The sequence below is a fragment of the Diceros bicornis genome, chromosome 19 (assembly GCF_020826845.1).
Source record: "Diceros bicornis minor isolate mBicDic1 chromosome 19, mDicBic1.mat.cur, whole genome shotgun sequence".
NCBI lineage: Eukaryota > Metazoa > Chordata > Mammalia > Perissodactyla > Rhinocerotidae > Diceros > Diceros bicornis.
The window spans coordinates 2,035,495-2,051,322 of NC_080758.1; the positions used below are offsets into that span (position 1 = coordinate 2,035,495).

General features: G+C 50.8%; 1 protein-coding gene across 2 annotated transcripts in view; it reads left to right on the top strand.

Moving 5' to 3' along the window:
• TAF4 (TATA-box binding protein associated factor 4) overlaps window positions 1–15,828 on the top strand; it is a 79,747-nt gene that overhangs the window by 33,830 nt on the left and 30,089 nt on the right. For both annotated transcript variants that reach the window (XM_058562373.1, XM_058562375.1), the window contains 2 exons: window positions 12,183–12,349; window positions 13,810–13,929. In XM_058562373.1, the coding sequence (XP_058418356.1) occupies window positions 12,183–12,349; window positions 13,810–13,929 (287 nt within the window). The remainder of the gene's footprint in view (window positions 1–12,182; window positions 12,350–13,809; window positions 13,930–15,828) is intronic.

A 15,828-nucleotide genomic window follows, 5' to 3' on the forward strand; every position in this document is an offset into this window, starting at 1 on the left:
GCTCTCATCAGAGGGTCCCTGTCCTCCATCGTACCTGTTGGCCGGGGAGCCAGCCGCGTCTTTTCTGGGGCAGTGTTTTCCCTGCATCTTCCAGAAAAGCAGCGAGATGGATGAAGAGCCACGGAGCCCTGCATTTGCAAAGTGGGGCCACTTAGACCGTCCTTTTGCTGTTCATTAAGAGTCCATTAAGTGCAAGGCCCCAGCCACCCTGGGCCACATGCGGCAGAATGGAGTGTCCAGGACCAGGGTGGGCAGACCTCTACGGGAGAGAGCACCTCAGCTTGACGGGTCCGTCCGTGTGAGAGAGCACCAGGCCATGGTGACTGTAACGGGACAGTGTGTGCAGCCACAGGGACAGAGACGGGGACAGTACATGGGCCACGGGGCAGCCCTGGCAGTCTTGGGCCACGCAGGTGGCACCCCTTGGTGGTGGACCTTGGGGAGGAGGGAGGAGGAAATGACCCCAGAGGTTTGAGGGGCCGCGGGGCCTGTGGACTGTAACCTTCCTGACATGCTGTCACTCAGAACTTGTTGGCACTGTTTTTCTTTTTGTGATTTCGTTTAAGTGACAAAGTGTTTCTAATGCTAATTTAAGGAACTGTAAATAGTGTCCCAGGATGCATCTTCTGCTGGGATGTAAACACCCTTAGGTGTATCTTGATCCTATTTTTTCATCTCGTAAGTACGTAACTCAGCACGCACATCTGACCTTTACATAAGTTGGTCATGTGTGTTGTTTTGCAGTTGTCTTTCACATCAGGGACACGCGTCCCTGCCAGCACACAGGTGGACTGCATTCTTTTTGCTGGTGCGTGGTGTCAGTGGTGTGGACGCGGCCAGTTGGCCTCCCCGTCCACTGCTGGGCGAGTGTCCCACTGCACAGAGACCCAGAACTGCAATCACTGGGTCAAGGGACGCGTGACCACATTGGTGCTGCCAAAAAAGACCCTCCCAGAAGTGTGTCCTGCCCCCACTCTGTGCAGGGTGGATGACAGAAATGAGCTAACCTTGCGCTTGTCTGGTGGGTAGAAACCGTCACCTCGTCGAGACTCCTGCCTGCTAGTAAGGTTGGGTGTCTTTGCTGTTGCTGGCCCTGTGTGTTGCTTTTGGGAATTGCTTGATACGTTTTTTTGACCAATTTTTAAAGTAGGAAGGCGGTTCTGGTTACTGGCAACTTAGTGAAATTTTTGGGCAAAATTTTGTTTTCAGAAATTCAGAAACTCTAAACCTGTCCATTACAAAATTTCAACCTGTATGGACATGTTTGATGTCAGGAAAGACCCCCCCCCCCCCCCGCCTCCGCCCCATTCTCATTCTCATTTTCCAGCCCATCCTGTGGGGACCAGTTCTGCCAGGGTGTGTGCCTGTGTGCATGGGTGCGTGTGCACACATTAGTGAGTACTAAACTCAGCGTCTGAGGAGTTCAAGAGGACACACTGCTGTCCTAAGTTTCATCAAGACCTGGCAAGTCGCTGAGTCGAGTGAGAGGTTTAGCAGTTGTGCATCGGGTCCTGAGCCTCAGGCCGTTTTCTGCTTTGACCCTGAACCAGTGTACGGTTTGCCAGATGTGGGGCGCGAGGCCGACTTGAAGGCCAGAGAAAGATGGGAGGGATCTGGCTGTGAGAGGGCTTTTTGGTTTTTTGTTTTAGTCCCACATCTCTGGTATTTTTTCTCATCTGTAGCATTCGAAAGCGTTGACGGCACAAGAAATCAGCTCCTTTTGTCCGCCCTGGCGGGCGCAGCCCTGGCCACTGATTCTACTTCCCTGGCCATCGCCCTCACCCTGGCGTGTCTTGTGTGCACCTGGCCTGAGGGGTGTGGTTTGAATTAATTTTCTCTTCTCTGAACATCAGATAACAAGACAGCTATGCTATTGACTAATTTTCCACTAAGATGGCCATGCCCACGCCTACTGAGGTGACAGCGGAGCGTTAGGAGTGGCTCCCAGTGCTCGTGCCAGAGGAAGGCTGAATCCAGACCACCCCTCATGGAGCCGGGGCACCAATGGGCCACGGAACGGCGATTTTTAAGAAAAGGTCATAAGGCACAGTGCTAGGCGGGGGAGTTTTTATTACTAGGTATTATTAAATGACTGGACAATCACTTTAGCATTTCAGGGCTATTTTAAATTTTGTGTCTATTTACACCGTAAATCTAAGTTAATATTAGACTTTTATGTAAAAAAGCTATGCTCTGTAGTTTTTGGATGATGTAACATCTGTGACCTTAATGCCATTTACTACATCTGTTCAGTTGAAGGGCCTTGAAACTCTGGCTGTTGACACGCTGACTGGCGCACAGGCCGCTCTCTCCTTGCTCTTGCAGGTGTGGCGTGAGTTTCCTAGCAGCTCCTTGGTGCTTGGCCTGGTGGCCCCGAGGCCTCCCCTGGTGTGCTGTCACATTTGCCTTTCCTGGATTGTCCTGCTCTGCCCTCTGCCTGCGCACCCACCTCACCTTTATGTGATTGTACCCCACAGCACTCTGTTCTCCCCTCTTGTCTAGCCCCTGGGCCGGCCCCTGGCCCCTGTCGGTCATCTGTTTTATGTCTGTGTTCTCTACTAGACTGTCCGTGCCTGGAGGCCAGGAGTGGGTGCGTGGGAACTGACTGAGAACGTGTGTGTCTGTTGGGTGAAGATAGCAGGATGCCTGCTACTGGGGGCTCGTGCCCAACCAAGCTCCTGGGTGTGTTAGGGTTGCTAGGAACACATCTGTTTACTTTGCCCTCGCCCTCCCTGCCCCCACAAACCAAGCTCATTTCACCTAGATTTGCATCTCTAGATAGCAAAGCATTTTCCACCTCCAGTTTTTATTTTGAAAAATTTCAGACTTAGAGAGAAGACTAACACAATGAACACCTAAGTACTCTCCCCTAGATTCCCCTATTCCTGACAGTTTTATCAAAGCTGTTTAATCTGTAGCTGATGTGAGGTTGGTGTTTAGAGGTATGAGCCTGTGCCTGTGTTACACTGTTGGAGTCATTAGGCAAAGGGCTGTGTGGCTTCCATGTCTTAGATGTGCAGCTCACTGTGGGGAAAGATGTCTGTGGGTGGATGTCAGCAGGTTTAGGTGCGAGTTCATGACAGGGGTCTACTTCTAGTCTAGGCTGGCTTAACAGAAATGTGCGCACACACACACAAATTGCGTATTACATGTAAATACATTCATATGTTAATAATTTCTTAATCTTACCGAAGTATGTTAGTTATTTAAAGTTAACTTGTACTTAAAGAGAATTTAAGGAGGTAACATTTGGGGGCATATTGGGGCCCAGAGCAGCCCTGGTGGGACGAGGGCTATAACCACCTGTGCAGCTGGCAGTGAGAACCGCGTGGCTCCGTCCGCTGCCCGTCGCTCTGAGTGTTCTCCACTTAGCACGTGCGGGAGGCCAGAGCAGGCCCTGTTCAGGAGTCCAGGGCCTGGGGTCCAGTCCTCTATCCCGTGCCTCGGGGAGCCCCGACTGCAGGAATGGAGCGCAGGGAACCCTGCATGTGGGCAGGGCCTGTGCTTACTTCACGAAGAAGGAGCGACAGTGACACAGCTCAGAAACCCACCGTGAGGTTTGACAACTTGGAAGATGCCACGGTCCCTGCCGGAGGAGAGTGTCCTTGCAGGCTCTCTTTAGGAGCCCGTTCCCATCACTTGGAAGGCCAGGGTGCAGGCGAGGGGAAGCAGCTCACCAGCAGGAGTGAGGGGCCAGGGCAGGTGTTTCCTGACCACTGCTTCTCTCTTGTGTCAGTAGGATAATGCTGTGCCCACCGTCGTAGGCCCAGGGCATGGCAGATAGTCAGTGTTTAATGAATCTGTGACTTAGATGTTTGTAAAGTGAGATTAGTGGTTTTTTAGTAAACCAATGCAGAAAATTATTTATTGGCCAAATACGTTTTATCCTGCTCTGAAGACACGGAGACGAAGACAGTTCTGGGAATAAGGGTTTTGTGGTCTGCAGGAAGAGAAATGCAGCGTGTGGGGAATTGAGGGCCTGGGGCGGGCACAGGGCGTGCCCGCACGCTGACATGTTGTGGGCTCCCTGACCTGCTCTTGGACTTGTTCCTTCGTGCCGACGTTTGCGGGCCACCTGTCACAGTGCTGCCCCCGGGCAGCTCACATGGAGAGGGGAGACAGACGTTAGGGGCAGTTGCATCCGGGACAAATGCTGCGGCAGAGCTAGAGAGAGGCTGGCTTGCCCAGGGAGGGCCGGGCAGGTTCTCCTGAGGACGCGGGGCTTGAGCTAGCTCCGGACGATGAGTGGGGTTAGGAGGCGACTGGGAAAGAAGGAATGTTCTAGGTGGGGGCCCTGTGGCGGGCAACAAGGTCTGTGGCTAGCTTCTATATGCTGCGAGGTGAGACTGCAGAAAGAGGTGGGGGCTGCCCTGCTGGGCTTGGAGGCCACCATAGGGAGGATGGCCTTACCCCAGGAACTGTGGGACGCCACCGAAAGCTTTGTGGCAGGAGGGTTTCCAGAAGATCACTCTGTTGTGATGGGAGATTCATCGAGGTTGTTGTGTGTGTCAGTAGCTCATTCCTTCTCACCTGTAATTACTTTTCCGTTGTATGGACGTATCAGAAATCGTTTGACCTTCCATCTAATCGTGTACTTTTAGGTTGTTTCCAGTTTTGGGCTCTTACAGATAACGCTGCTATGAATAACTCGTGTGTAAGTCTCTGTGAGGGTATATTCTTTCTTTTCTCTTGGTGTATGCCTAGGAGTGGAAGGCAGGTTCAGGGGTGTGTTGAACTTCTTAAGAAACTGCAGAATACGTTCCCACCAGCAGCATTTGAGAGCTCTGATTCCAGCACACTCCAATTAGAGGTGGCCAGTCTTTACCTCAGCCATGTAGTGGGTTGTATAATGGGATCGCACTGTGGATTGAATTTGCATTCCTCTAATGACTAATGATGTAGCATCTTTTCATGTACTTATTTGCCATCTGTATATCTTTTTTGGTGAAGTGTCTATTCAAATCTGTTGCCCATTTTTTTGTATCAGGTTGTTTATTTTCTTATTATTGAGTTTTGAGAATTCTGTATATGTTCTGGATACAAGCCCTTTATTAGATATATGCCTTACAGAGATTTTCTCCCATCCTGTGGCTTGTCTTTTCATTCTCTTAGCAGTGTTTTTTTTTTTTTTTTTGTGAGGAAGATCAGCCCTGAGCTAACATCCATGCTAATCCTCCTCTTTTTGCTGAGGAAGATTGGCCCTGAGCTAACATCTATTGCCAATCCTCCTCCATTTTTTTTTCCCCAAAGCCCCAGTAGATAGTTGTATGTCATAGTTGCATATCCTTCCTAGTTGCTGTGTGTGGGATGCGGCCTCAGCACGGCCGGAGAAGCGGTGCGTCGGTGCACGCCCGGGATCTGAACCCAGGCCGCCAGTAGCAGAACGCGCACATTTAACTGCTAAGCCACGGGGCCAGCCCCCAGCAGTGTGTTTTGAAGAGCTTAAGTTTTTAATTTTGGTGAGGTCCAGTTTATCAATTTCTTCTTTTATGGATTGTGTTTCTGGTGTTGTATCTAGAATACCTTTGCCTAACCCATGGTCACAAAGATTTTTTCCTGTGTTTTTCTTCCAGAAGTTTTAGAGTTTTAGGGCTTAAATTTAGGTCTAGGATCCATTTTTTTTAATTGATGTTTTAATAGTTTATAACATTGTGAAATTTTTGGTTGTACATTTTTGTTTGTCCATCACCATATACATGTCTCCCTTCACCCCTTGTGCCCACCCCCTACTCCCATTGCCCCTGGTAACCACAATACAGTTTTCTCTGTCCATTTGTTGGTTTATATTCCACATATGAGTTAGTAGGATCCATTTTGAGTTGATTCTGGTGTGTGGTGTGAGGTATGGATCCAAGTCAACAGTCTGTATGTGGATGCCCACGCACCCCCACGTGTTGAAAGATTGTCCTTTTCCCGCTGAATTGCCTCTATGCCTTTGCCGAAAATCAGCTGTCTGTGTATGTGCGGGCCTGTTTCTGGACTCTGTTCTGTTCCATTGATCTGTTTGTTTACCTTTAGGCCAATACTACACCATCTGGATTACTGTAGCTTTCTTGTACATCTTGGAAACAGGTAGTGTTGGTCCTCTGGCCTTGTTCTTTCTCATAGTTGTTTTGGCTACTCTGGGACGTTTGCATTTCTGTATGGTTTTTAGAATCAGCTTGTCTGTTCCCACACAAAAAGCTGCCGAAACTTAGATGGATTGTATTACATCTGCAGATCAATTTGGGGAGAGTTGACATCTTAACGATACTGAGTTTCCTTACCCGTGAGCAAGGGATGGTAAATCTCGTCACTTATTTAGGTCTTCCTTAATTTTCTTCAGCAGTGTTTTGTAGTTTTCAGCGTATGCTAGGATGAATTAAAGTTTATGATTTTACAATAGCATCTGAGGTGTGCAGGGAGCTGCAGATGCTGGGCCACATATTGGGTCAAAAGCTTTATCTTTAGCTAAATATTCAGAAATGCAATAATGTCAGCACCCCCAGCACTTCAGCAACAGCATTTTCTCCTGTGCTGTTCTTGCTGTAAGTCGTAAATTGGCTCCTGTAAAAACGAAAAAGAAAACATTTGGCATAGTGGTAAACAGGTTGCCCTATGTGGGTACTGTTACAACACGGATGCCTGCTTGAAGAAATAGGACAAGGCTTCCAGGAGAAAAGTGCGCCAGATTCTGGTGGCCCTTTTCCACACTCGAGGTTGTGTCCGTGCTTGTTGGTGGGTCCTGCACCACTGTCTGGTGGCACATCAGGGGCTGAGAGTGCGAGTTTACCAGAAAGGATGGTCAGGGTTGTGCGTTTTGTGGGCGATAGTGAGGAGGAGTGTCCTCAAAGTAGGGGGTAAGGTCGTGACCCTGACCTGCTGCTCTTAAGGAGGGAAACCCGAGAACCACTGGTGGATCGCGCATGAATCCTGCGTGAGTCGGGGTCCTTTCAAAGGTGGCACCATGACAGCGACACGGCCTGGTACAGTCGGTGCACTCTGTTCCCTCCCTCCGTAGGTTTAGGGAGGGTGAGTGTGGTGCCGGAAGGACACAGGAGCCCCTTACTCACAGGTCTTAACCCTGCCAGCTTTTCTGGAGTCACAGCTCTGCAGGTTTCATCACTTTTTGGGGGGTAATATGAAAGACTAAGAGCCCTGAGAATAAAAGGAACATGTAGGTGGTAATTTAAATCAGCTTTACTGGTGTCTGTATTGGCATCTTCTGGAGTCTACTGCCGTTGGAGGACTTGGGGGACCCTGTCCTGGGGGAGGGGAGCCTCTGGGCAGGCGGGGGGAGGTGGTATGGCGGGAGGGCTGTGTCACGCCTTGGCCAGTCGCTGTTCGCCTGGGCTCTTGGCCCCGTGGACCCTCCTCCGTCCACACTCCTCTTCCTTCTGCCAGCTGCAGCCTGGGGCCAGCAGGTCCCTGTCCGACCGGACGGTCCTCCTCAAAGCCTCCCCGAGCTCTTCTGAGCGGTTAGGAGGCGCCGCACCGTGTGCAGTGCTCAGTGTGAGTTCTCCAGCTCTACTTCAGACTGCGCCTTGGTGGTGCGTTCTCTACTCCTCTTGATTCCGGCTTCTTTAGTGTCAGCATTGGGGTTTGGGGGTTGGGTTCATTTTGCACATGTCTAACTGGGGGGGTTTGCCTTTTGTACTGTTTTGACAGACTCTCAGTGAAGTCTGACAGGTGGTAGCACTAGAGACCCCCACAGAGATGAGAGTGAGGGCAGAGGTCTGGTCCCTCTGACCTGGGCTGCCATTCCCTGCTCATGTCCCTGCAGCCTGGGCCATTTTCCTGGACGAGGTGCCCTCCCAGGCCGGGGGAGCCTCTGAGCTAAGGTGGAAGGACAAGCTTGTGTGAAGGGCTGTCACAGGCGAGGTCAGGGGGACGCAGTGCACAGCCCCTGGTGCCGACTCCTGAAGGTTGTGCTGAAGAGCGTTTTCTCGGAAGTGATGTCCTCCCGGTGGAGGTTCCCAGACGAGTCGAATAATGCCTGTTTAATTTGTAGTGTGGCTTTGGCTGACCTACATTTTGGTTAAAAATATAGTAAAAAATGTTGGTATGAGAGGGATTAGAAAAACCATGGCACTGTAAGAGCACTTGAGTTTATCTTGAACTCCGGTGCTTGAGTGCGGGTAGGATCCATTCAGTCTTCAAGAACTAGTGGTGGTGCTGGCGCTAAGGTGAGGGACGTGGTCCCCCACAGAGCTGGGGGGGCCTCTGCCTGCTGCACGCTCCACTTCCCGCCCTGGAAGCTCCTCGGCCTCCCGGACAGGCTGGTTGTATGAAGGAGCACGTGGAGGCTCAGTCACTGCCAATCGGCGCAGCCTTAGAACTGCGCGTCGTGATTCTAAGACCTGAGCTTTCACAGTAACGAAGAATAGAAGAGAGCCTAAGTCTTCACCAACAAGGAAATTATAAATACATTTTGGATGAAATATTATGTAGCCACTGAAAATTATGTTTTTGAAGAATGTTTAATGACGTGGAAAATGCTTATGATACAAGAAGTGAAAAGAAGAAAATGGCAAACTGAATATCACAAAATGATCTCAATTTTCTTACAGTTATCAGAACACATATGTTGTACGTATGCACATAGGATAGAGAGTGGAAAGAGACATTCAGCCCTATTAACCAAAGCAGGTAGGATTTCAGGAGATTTCTATTTTCCTTGTATGTCACTGCATTTCTCAAGTTTTCTATCATGAACGCTTATTTCTGTACTAAGAAAGATATTAAAATTATTAGAAACGAAAATCTAAGTTGTTTCTGTCTGCTGGATCTAGCTGCATCATGATCATTGCTCGTGCAGTTGGCTGGTTTTGGTTTCAGAGTGTCCTGAGTGGAGGGCAGGGGAGACGACGAGGGCAGAGGGAGCAGTGGGCGGCGCTGTGGGGTGAGGGCCTCTGGTGCCGGGAGGCTGGCTGCATCAGGAGGCAAGGCCCAAGTCCATGGCTCCTGGCCGTTCTTGTTAGCTGCCTTTGGGAATTGACCTCTTGGCCTGGAATTGACCACATTGGCCAGATTCAGTGAATCTGAAGGGTCTTTTGAAATGGAAGTTGTGTTTACTGTGGCAAGCTTGGCTTTCTCCTTCCTCATTGGAGGGTCTGAATGAGTATGGCCCAGCATATATAGCCCTCCTCTCAGTCACCATTGAAACGAAACTGCCAGGGTGTGTGGGTGGTGTGGGTTTTAGGTGCATTTGTGAGGGAAGGCGCTGTGGTATGCCACGCAGCTGCTGCTGGGTGTTCTCGGAGAGATCACTCACCGTCGGCCTCGGTGGCCCTGTCTGTGAGGTGGGTCCCCTTCCTTGAGCCGCCCCTTGCGTGCGCAGAGGCATAGTGATGGGGCCGGGTGGGATGGACGTCCCCAGGCCGTGGTGCTGCGTGTATTGCAGGTGATTACTTCTTCATGACCTTTCATCTGAAATTCGTTAAGTTACGTTTTGAGATAAAGTTGTGTTTCTTTGCCTTTGCATGAATAGATGCTGTACAGTTATTTATCTGTTTGAAATGAGTGACTATAACCAGAGTTTACAACATCCAGAACCATGATAATGTCCTTAAAATGCAGCATGTGATGCAGCGGTTGGTGTTCTGATTATCCTCCGGCGATCACGTGTGTGTCCGACTTCTCTTTTGGTCCAAGTCAGTGGCTGTAGTACACCGTCCCCCGACACAGCGCCTACCCCATGTGCACACACTTCCCTCTGCCCGAGGGGCCCGTGGCCGTTCGCGGTCGTTGGGGCATCGTTGTAGCACTTGGTCATGTGGAAAGCATCTGGCTGCCCGTATGTCCAGCTGTGTCTGTCAGTTTTCTCGCTCGTCATCTTCTGTGCCCGCTCGGAGATATCTGCAGTGCTGAGCCCGGTCAAGCGACCTGCTTGAAGTCACACAGTCACTTCTGGGCGAGACTTTGATTCCTTCCCCCACTGTTGTTCTCACCACCAGCATATTGCACGGTGAACAGTATCTACTTTCTTACACCTTTACTTCTTTAGCATTTTAACCACAATTCTATTTCATCGATATTTATTATTTAGATATTCCTTTAAATTTCTATAGATGTAATTTTTTAAGCAAAAAAGCTTCTGATAATTAGAGTATATATATCAACAAGTTTGAAATTGGGATCTTGAGCCATAGGTACTGTGGAAGCCTTCTTTACCTCGTTGCCCTGCCATTTGTGGGCAACTCCTCAGCTGCGTTGACTGTGCGGCTCAGAATTCCTAAGAGGAAGGAGCGGGGGTGAGTGAGTGATGGATGAACAGCTGGGTTTGAGAGGATGGCATCGGGAGGTGTTTACCAAGCTTTCTCTTCTGGGGTCCCCAGCACACGCGTCGACCTGGGTGAGTGGCTGCGCAACTCTGGTGGTCGCATGGCCGTCTCAAGCTGCCCCCTCGCCAGCCAAGCCTTTCCTGAGTGTTGTGTGCACTTGTTAGCCGGAGTGTTGACATCCCTTTCAGTGATGAGCCTTCCAGGCCTTTCTCTCGTCTGTGTTAACAAGCTCCAAGGTTTTGGAGGTTTCAGCAGAGTGAGCTATTTGCAGCAGCTGGGCTTTTTTTTTTTCTTTCTTCTTTTTTTTTTTGGTGAGGAAGATCAGCCCTGAGCTAACATCTCATGCCGATCCTCCTCTTTTTGCTGAGGAAGATTGACCCTGGGCTAGCACCTGTGTCCATCTTCCTCTGCTTTATATAGGACGCCACCACAGCATGGCTTGATAAGCAGTGTGTCAGTGCGCGTCTGGCATCTGAGCCTGTGAACTGTGGGCTGCGAAGCGGAGCGCGCGAACTTAACCGCTTCGCCACTGGGCCGGCCCTGTTTTTTTTTTTTTTAAGCATGGTTTATTTTAAAAGGGATGTTTTGGAGGGAAGCTCTCTTAATGGGCATAAGTGTGGTTCTTTCGGATGAAGAATTGTAGAGGCAAACCCCGGGGGGGGGGGAGGTCTCACTGTTATTTCTTGATGTCGTGATGGGTGTTGAAGGAGCTGGGACCCAGCACTTCAGAGACGTCTCAGACTTCCCAGACGGCTCCAACTCCTGTTTGGTCTGGGAGGGAAAGCCTAACGAGACTGTCGTGATGGCCAGCAGGAGGTTTGCAGGCTTGCTCTCTCTTTTTCGAGAGTAGCGCTTTTAGCTCCCCTTGAGGGGAGGATGGAGAGGCTGCAAGCGAGGGAGACGCCCGGGTGTCTCCGAGGCTTGGCCAGCGTGGGTGTGGCGACGGCTGCTTTCTCGTCCGCTCTGTTTGCAGCCGGTGCGTGCGGCCCTGGGCCGTCTGCTGAGGCCTCACTTGAGGACGGGTGTGGTGTTGGTAGCCCTGCTCTGCAGCCCCGTCACTGACTCTATTATGGGAAGGGAATGTCAAGTCAGACAGTTGAGTTACCGTTTCTCATGGAATCCATGGTACAGTTGGTTGCTGGTTTTTGAGCTAAGATGAACGCCAAACCTGATGACAGGATCTGCTTTCGTGATTGAGCTCAAGCACTGTGAAGTGTGAGTGACTGTCCCTGTCCTTGTGTCTCTGTGCTGTGGGTGTCCCAGGTCCCTGTGGGCACAGCACTGCCCCTGCACCCAGGAGGGCTGTGAGGAGTGCTGTGTCTCTTAGGCCCAGCCAGCCCATGTGGACAGGAGAAGAGAGGGGGTCGAGAGGCCAAGCTGCCCACCTCCAGAGATGGAAGTGGGAGTCGGGGTGGAGTGACTTGCTTGAGGTCTGAGGTCCGAGGCCCCCGCCATGACCTCTCCCCAACACCTGGTCTATTGGTGAACTTGGCCACATGCAGGGTGGCGTGAGCACTCGGCAACCTGTGTGGGGAAGAGCGCGTGGCTGTGGGGACTTGTGCCAGGCCCTCGAGGTCCCTGCGCCCGGCCTCCTCATCTGGAAAGTAGGTACATGGCCATGCGGGCCAGCGTGGGGTGGCCGTGGGGCAGACTGTGGCATGCAGGAGCTTTGCTGCCTGGCTTATTTATCAAAGGGAGGCTCAATTGCTGTTAGACTTCCACGAAAAAAACCTTTTACAGTGTTTTCATCCTGCGTACCATCTTTACGGGCAATGTGTTTAGAGTTCAGTGACTGTATGTTTTACAACTTCTCCTTTTCTCCTTTCAGAGCTGTGGGGCTCCCCTCTGATAGGATCAGTGCCTTCATCAGCTCTCTGGGGTCGGGCACATTTCCTGACGCCAGCTCTCCTTTATCCCCAGGTATGGTCCTCGTGCGGAGTGAGAATGGGCAGTTGTTGATGATTCCTCAGCAGGCCTTGGCCCAGATGCAGGCCCAGGCCCACGCCCAGGCCCAGCCTCAGACCACCATGGCACCCCGCCCCGCAACCCCCACCAGCGCCCCTCCTGTTCAGATCTCTACCGTCCAGGTGAGTGCACGCCCTCACCCCACCACGCCCACCCTCGGGGAGTCTAGCCAGCGGCCTTGAGGGCTGAGGGGGGGCGGCAGTGCCGCTTTCGAGGACCGTCCTGTTGTCCACCGTCGGGGTGACTGACGTTGGTGTGAAGGACTGCACTGCTCTGAGGGGCCAGGCCCCACGTCCATGCACAGCAAAACTGTGGATCCTGGCCCATTCCCTTCTCTCCTGTGACTTCACCTCCCTGTGCCTCAGTTTCCTCTTCTGCAAAGTGGAGATTCTACCTAGTACATACCTCATAGGGCTGTTATGAGGGCCGAGTTAAGACATTTGAAGTGCTGAGAGTAGTGGAGCAGAGTAAGCACTGAGTGTTAGCTATTGTTATCAGGGAGGCGTGCAAGAACTTGACAAGATTATGTTAAATAGTGCCCTCTGCCTCCCCCACCATGCATGGATATCTAAGCCTTGAGGGGATAGCGCCCTGACCCCTGAGATTGTGGCGGGAGGACCGGTTCTGATTCTTGAAGCCGAGTGCCCGGGACATGCCCCTCCCCCAGCACGCAGCGTTTCTTGTCCATCTCATCATTCCCACTTGGGTGCGTGTCAGCACGTTACCTGCTTCTGCTCTGTCTCCTGATGCCTTTCTCTCTGGTGCTGTAATTCTGAGCTATTCTCAGCTATTCTGAGCGAGTTGGCTGGTTAGTAACTAAAGTGGAGACAAGAAAGATCTTGACAACTCTTTCTCCTGTGATTTCAGCTGTATTCCCTCTGGAGTTGATGCCCCTACACTGTAGACCGAGGGCATGTCTGTGCTAGGAGACTCACAAAGCACCCCCCTGCCCCTTGACGGAATATCTGAAACAGCTCAGAACAGTGTTTTCAGGGTCTGCAGAGCTCTGTTAAGTGAGATGCAGATGTGAGATATTTGCGGCTCCACTTTAACTGTTGGTAATGCGTGTCACCGTCTGACTGCCAGCATTTTTGCTGTCCGTCTCCTTTCATACCCACTTCAGTGTCGCCTCGCTCAGGCCTTGAGCCCTCCTTCCATCCGGGGTTAAGGTGTCAGTGGGCCACCTGGACCACTGTCTCCTTTATTTCCTCTTCTGTAGCACTGTGACCCATCTTTAGACCCAGGGGACACATGCTTCTTATTACCTTCGTCACTTTCTTAGTGCTCGTGAACAGGATCACAAGAAGTCTGCACAAGGACTGATTTCCCAGCTATGTGCATTCTTTAAAGACCATTTTTGGTAGACTTTGTTAAAGGAGTCTAAAGATTTTGATCATACACTTTTATTACTTTGGTAAGAAAAGTTTAGAATTAGGTGGCTTCATTGAAAATTGTGAGTAAACTGGGAGACACACTTGAGTATACTCGTGCCGTATTCAAGATTGATGTTTGGGTGCTCTGGGTGGCGGGGAATTAACTTTCACTTGTCGATCCTTTTAGATGACTCTTACCTATTTTTCAGGCACCTGGGACCCCTATTATTGCACGGCAGGTGACCCCAACGACCATAATTAAGCAAGTGTCTCAGGCCCAGACGACGGTACAGCCCACCACAGCATTACAGCGGTCACCCGGAGTGCAGGTGAGACCGCGGCTTGGGCAGTGTCCGTGACACCGAGATCAGGCCTCTCGAGTTGGGATGTTGCACGCTGAGTTGAGTTTAGGGAGGAAGACTCTCGTCAAGAAAGTGTTTTCTCTCTGACTACTAACACAGAGTAGGTCAGGGTTCCTTTTCTTTAAAGCCACACGGAATTTAACACCAGCAGCACTTTTAAAAGCTTCCCACTATGTGAGAAGCGTAATTAAAAATATCACCGTATTAGTATTTGATTGTGAGGCATCTCTGAAGCAGAAACAGTCTGTAGTGTGGACAGTTTGGGTGTGGACCTGTCTACTGTAAGTGCACTCATGCACTGTGATGGTAGCGCTCGTGTGAGCATCAAGTCCCCGACACTGTTCTTACTGTTCATGTGTGTTAATTTGTGTAGGTCTCACAACACCCTCTTACTGATGAGGCATAGACAAGTGAGGTGTGAGAGGTTCTAGAACTTGCTCTTGGTCTCAGCCAGCGTAGTCTCGGAGCTTGCACGCTGGTCACCAGGCTGCACTGCCTCCCTGTGGCCTGTGTGCTTCACCTTCAGTAATGAAGCGCTTCCAGAATCTCCCCATCAGCTGTGGTGGGGTTGGTGTGTTGGTTTGTCCTTTAAATAGTGTTTTAAGCTGTGGGAAGGGAGAGTGTTCTGGAGCAGGTGCTCTCTATTGGCGGGTTTTGATGCTCCTGACAGCTCAGCCTCTGGTCTGTAAAGCTGAGGAGAGAGGGCCGTGCACTGGCCAGGCTGGCCCCTTCCGTTACAGAGGAGAAGACCCCCGGTCAGGGAAGCAGCCTGCTCTGGCCGCCAGGTTGCAGCAGCTGGAAGCAAAGTGGTTCAAAGCTGTTCCTGTTCTTAAGGAGTTTGTGAGCGTCCATCTTTAGTAAATGCAGGTTAACCACGTGCAGTGTTAGCTATTATAATACTTAGTCATCTGTTGTAAATACAGCATTAGCCACATTTTATTAGGTGTCTGCCATGTGCCAGGACTGCGCTTCGATGCGTTGCTAATTTACGTGTAACCCCCCTGCAGTGCTGCGGGGTAGGAGCTGTTCTCCTTTTCCAAATGAGGAAACTGAGGCTGAGAGGTGGTGTGCACCAGCTGGTTGGTGGAGGGCCCCGGGACCACCCCAACACCAGGCTCTCTCCACTCTCCCTGAATCTCGTCTTGGTTGACCTTTTGGTGTCTGCAGTGGATGACATTGCTCTTTGAAACAGCTGGCAGAGCAGTTCAGTCCCCAGTGAACGAGAGCTACAGCTGCGGTCGTTTGCACCTGTCAGGAGCGAGTGCCCAGGAGACGGCAGCTTTCCCGGGACACAGTCTTTCAGCCCCGAGTTCAGTCTGGGTGGTGCATCTGAATTTCAGTTATAGTGAATGGCGATTTTTCTGAGAAGGTAGTGAAGCTCATAGTCAGTTTTTCCTTCAAATTTAGTGGAAGATAAAATTTTAAAATAGGTAGACACAATCCCGATATTGTCTAGGTGAAATATGTCTTCATCCAGCCAGTAGAAGTCAATGTGAGGAATAATTTCGATGCAGGAATACTCCCAAAGGGTGAGCAGTGCCCTGGATAGTTCTGAGTGTCCAGAGGCAGCTCCACTGTTCCCCCCTTGCTGCCTGGAGATGGCTGCTTGGTTTGTTCTTTTACGTTTCCTTCATTTGAAGTTTTTTATTTGATGTTTTCTAGTTACAAAAGTAACAATGCTTAATGCTACAAGTAAAAGAAGACACAGTTTTTAAAGGAAAAGTCCATCATCTCCTCCAACTCACACTCCTCTCCTGAGACCAGTGTCCACAGCCTGGGGGTCACTTTGGGAAACCTTAGAGACCTCTGGAAGCGTGGTGGTGCCAGTTGCAGCGGCCGGCCTGCCTATAGTGCCCTCAGAGTGCC